Source organism: Sorghum bicolor, chromosome 9 (assembly GCF_000003195.3).
Source record: "Sorghum bicolor cultivar BTx623 chromosome 9, Sorghum_bicolor_NCBIv3, whole genome shotgun sequence".
NCBI classification, from domain to species: domain Eukaryota; kingdom Viridiplantae; phylum Streptophyta; class Magnoliopsida; order Poales; family Poaceae; genus Sorghum; species Sorghum bicolor.
The window spans coordinates 13333595-13338194 of record NC_012878.2 but is presented as its reverse complement, the minus strand read 5'-3'; the positions used below and the strand labels follow the sequence as shown (position 1 = coordinate 13338194).

Sequence of the window (4600 nt, the reverse complement as noted above, 5' to 3'; positions counted from 1 at the left end):
TAGATTTTTATTGTGTCTACTTTATCGAGTTGAGTATTTGTTCTCTATTATGTTTGCGTTAGTTAGAGTGTGTCTAGTTTGTAAATAAAGAGCACTTAGGATAATCTCTGGTATAGAAATGATTAATATTTGCTCTATTGTAATTCCTTTCAAGTACCTGAGTTTTAACCTTGAACTCTTGTAAGTTTTGGAAATGATTATTTTGACCTAAGATTTACTCTGAACTTGAAACTTGTGGGTTGCGAAAGCTTGATCTAAGTCTAGGTGATTGATGGATATGATATGAGAAGGTCTGAGCTACTATTTATCTTGTTCCTAGTAAAACTAGAGTTCTGGAGATTTATCTTTTGAAAAACTTAAAATTTGTACATGATGAGTTCCTATATGACGAGAGCTTTAGTTCTACCACAACCATATATATGCTTGCTAAATTAAAAAACCAGCTTATAAGTTGCTTGCTTTGTATTGAGTTGATCAAGCCGTGAGACCCTTGTCGAGAGGATGGTCATGCTCCCAAGATCAAGATCAATTACACCCACATATATCCTGCTACTCCTATCCTAGGAGTACACAAAAACATGCCTTACCACTCTATTGATGGTAGATAACTCCTAATTTTAATCGTCAACTTAACATGAAAAAGGACCTATTTGCAAGCACTCAGTAGAAATAGGGTTATCACTAACAGAATTCCACAAGTTTTGGTGATTGTCTATTTCTGTAGGGGGTTACCGGAATAATAAAAGGTCTACATGTCAGATTTACATAGAGAGAAGGCCAGAATTTCAACTCAGGAACAGTCTAGAAGACTCCAGAAGCCACCACCTGAAACCTAGGCCCACTTGGAAGCTTGCTAGGGGCGGCCGCCCAGGGGTGGGAACCAATTAGGTTCCACCTCGTGGATCCTGCCATAGTTATTTGAACCGGACCAGACCGGCGGTTGGACCGGTAAAAGACCGAACCAGAGCCTACACCGGTCCAGTTCACTTAAAAGACCGTTCATGTAATTGAACCGCTAAAAATCGGTTGAACCGGCCGGTTTTTGGCAAAACCGATGAACCGGACGGTTCATGCGAACCGGCGCAGTCGATGCTGGTCGTCTGTACACGGCGCTGCAGCTTGCTCCTGATTGGTGTGTGAGTGGCATGTGCGCCTGCAACTGCTATGGGTCGGTTCCACTAGGCCCCTACCTAGCTGTTACTGCCACCGATGTTCGTCCCGTTTCCATCTTGGAATTTTGGTAATGCTCACGTCACCAAATTAAATATATATTATATATTATATCTTAAATATATAATATATATTAAATTTGAAATTTTATATATGTTTGATACAAGCTCCAAATTAGATAAATGACATATCTATTTTGATTACCACAACGAGCTCTTTGCAATGGTTCACTCTATTTTAGCATTCAAGAGATTTTTGCAATGGCAAATATTTTCAGTTACTATTCTACTAGTCATTTTGTTTTGAATTATCACAACAAGATTGTTCATGCACATGATGTTTTGAATTTAAGTTAGTAGCTATATCTATGTATGTATGAATCATATGTTTGTACAGTTCAATTGTGTTTTTACCATCTGCCAATTGTTAATTATATCACATATGTATACCGGTTCAATATCACTACTACAAAATAACTTAACCGAGACGGACAAAAGTGCTTAACCGAGGCGGGCAGACCAACCGCCTCGAACCAAAGGTCACGGTAAATAAGACCTTTTCCGAGGCGGTTACCTGCCCGCCACTATTAATCGACTAAAAAAACAAAAAAAAAACAAAATTCATGGACAAGCCCAGCAAACCCATCCATGGGCCCGCTAAACCCATCCACGGCCCACCGCCACCGCAGCTCGTCGGACCACCGGGATTTGGCTGCCCACCGCCAGAGGAAGAGGATGAGAGGGCACCACCAGGTTCCAGGCTCTCCTCGCGCACGCCGCCACGCCGGAGGAAAGAAGGCGACCGCGTCGCCCCCGCACGGATCCGGCCCCCGGCCACCGGAACCGTGCTGTCCGCGTCGCGTCGTGCGAGATTGGAGGGAGGGACGCCGCCACCGGAGGGACCCACGTCAGAGTTGGAGGGCGCGTCGCCCCCGCACAGATCCACCCCCCCGGCCACCGGAACTGTGTTATCCACGCCGCACCGTGCGAGATCTGGAGGGAGGGGCGCCGCCACCGGAGGGACCCGCGTTGGAGTTGGAGGAAGCAGGTGAAGGCGAGCACGTGGAAGGAGACGAGGTCGGACTCGGTGCGGAGGTGCTCCAGTGTTGGGGGTGAGGGGAAGGAGGCGACACTGGAGGAGTCTCGCCCACCATCAGAGATCTGCTGCCCATGTGAGCACCTGAGAAGAAGTGGGAGTGGGAGAGGGAGGGGCGCACGCCTGAGAGGGGAGAGGGAGGGGCACGGCCCGCGCGAGAGTGAGGGAGGGGCGCGCGCCGTTCTGGATGGGGAAAAGAGAGTAAGGAGAGGAGTGATGAGAGAAACCCTAGCTTTCATTTTTATACTTGGTCACATCTACGGGCCTAGTTTGGGCCTGTTGGGCCTCTGCCTCTTTTATACGAGCCTCCAAAAATAGAGGTATTTTTGGAGACGGGCCTCTTATAAGGCCCGCCTCGGTTAATATATTTTAGGAGGCGGTTATTTTTTAACTGCCTCGATAAATTAATTTTGCGAGACGGTTGACTGTGACCGCCTCGGTTAATAAAAAACAACCGCCTCGGTTAATCACAAGCATTAACCGAGACGGTTAACCAGTCTGCCCGCCTCGGAGGGCCCAAACTAAACGTCTTGTAAAAGTTTTTTTGTAGTAGTGTATGTTTATGGCCGGTTCGATTTGACCGGTCCAAAACAATTGAACCGGCGGTTCAATCAGTTTTAAACGGTTGGACCAGTGAACCAATGAACCAATGGCTTCACCGGTTCAATCTCCGGTCCGGTCCTAATATTTGGGGATCCTGCCTCCACCGACTTTGAGAATTAATCTTAAGCGCACATTTAAGTTGGTTTGATCCAATGGCTGTGGTGATTCGTAGGAGGCTATAAATAAAGGTGCTGCCCCCTAAGATGTAACTCTAAAACCCAAATTTATATTTTCCAGAGAGAGTTAGACAGAGAGGGGTCCCTCGAATGGATCTGTCTCTTTAGGGTGATAGCAACAAGAGAGACTAAGAGAGTATAGGGTGAAGATAGGAGTTGAGGAAGCCTGGCCTGTTGGTGCCTTGATCTTCGTATCTTCGGGATTAAGTCTCCTAACCCAAGGCTTGTTCTAGAATTGTTTGACAGTTCAACTTCTGATATTAGTAAGTTATTGTTCTTATTATTCTTTTGGTTTACGAGTTTACTTTATTAGCTTTGCGTAGGGAATAGAGTAATTATTCATAGCGTAAGCGTGGTGCTTGGGCTAGGAATACTCGTAGATACTCCCTGCTTGGATAGATTTGTGGTAGCCTTTTGGGGGAAGTGACAATCCTCTTGGGTCTCAGTAATCCACATCCGGTCAGGAGGTAAGGCAGAGTATATGGTACTAGGGTTAAGCACTCTCTGAGGTGTCTCTTTTCTCTTGTTACTCCCCTTAGAACAATATCTACATAGCTTACCATAGGTTAGAAGAAGACTGAAGAAAGAGTTCTCTCTATATCGCTTTATTCTCACTATCTTATTTTGCAACCCGTGGGTGGTAGTTAAGATAAAAGGTTAGTCTTTTGCACGATTTCTCCTAGTGGTAAAAAATAAATACGATACTCTAGACTTATCTCCCGGGTGAAGTGCTCACCGATATCCATGTGCTTGCGGATTATTTCTCTTTGATTCTTTCGTGTGCGTAACTAATATCAACAAGCATTTCTAGCGCCATTGCTGGAGAGAAAGACGGTCTGCTTAGATAACCTTATCTTACTCTACCTTGTATGACACTTTTATCTTTTTCTGTTATCTCACCTTTTCTTACATCTTACCTTTTCTTTTATGGATACCTTAAATTCCATTCCTATCCTTTAGTTCTCTGCACCCATGGAAGGTTATTTTTTAACTGCCTCGATAAATTAATTTTGCGAGGCGGTTGACTGTGACCGCCTCGGTTAATAAAAAACGACCGCCTCGGTTAATCACAAGCATTAACCGAGACGGTTAACCAGTCTGCCCGCCTCGGAGGGCCCAAACTAAACGTCTTGTAAAAGTTTTTTTGTAGTAGTGTATGTTTATGGCCGATTCGATTTGACCGGTCCAAAACAATTGAACCGGCGGTTCAATCAGTTTTAAACGGTTGGACCAGTGAACCAATGAACCGATGGCTTCACCGGTTCAATCTCCGGTCTGGTCCTAATATTTGGGGATCCTGCCTCCACCGACTTTGAGAATTAATCATAAGCGCACATTTAAGTTGGTTTGATCCAATGGCTGTGGTGATTCGTAGGAGGCTATAAATAAAGGTGCTGCCCCCTAAGATGTAACTCTAAAACCCTAATTTATATTTTCCATAGAGAGTTAGACAGAGAGGGGTCCCTTGAATGGATCTGTCTCTTTAGGGTGATAGCAACAAGAGAGACTAAGAGAGTATAGGGTGAAGATAGGAGTTGAGGAAGCCTGGCCTGTTG

General features: G+C 45.0%; 1 protein-coding gene across 1 annotated transcript; it reads left to right on the top strand.

The window, feature by feature from the left end:
* On the top strand, window positions 1793-2221 carry LOC110430402 (pollen-specific leucine-rich repeat extensin-like protein 3). Its single transcript, XM_021448068.1, has one exon. It carries the CDS (start codon window positions 1793-1795, stop codon window positions 2219-2221), a length of 429 nt encoding a protein of 142 aa, XP_021303743.1.

Bases quoted from the DNA above. Each gene is read 5' to 3' on its own strand.
- LOC110430402 (XM_021448068.1), top strand. From the start codon at position 1,793: ATGGACAAGCCCAGCAAACCCATCCATGGGCCCGCTAAACCCATCCAC.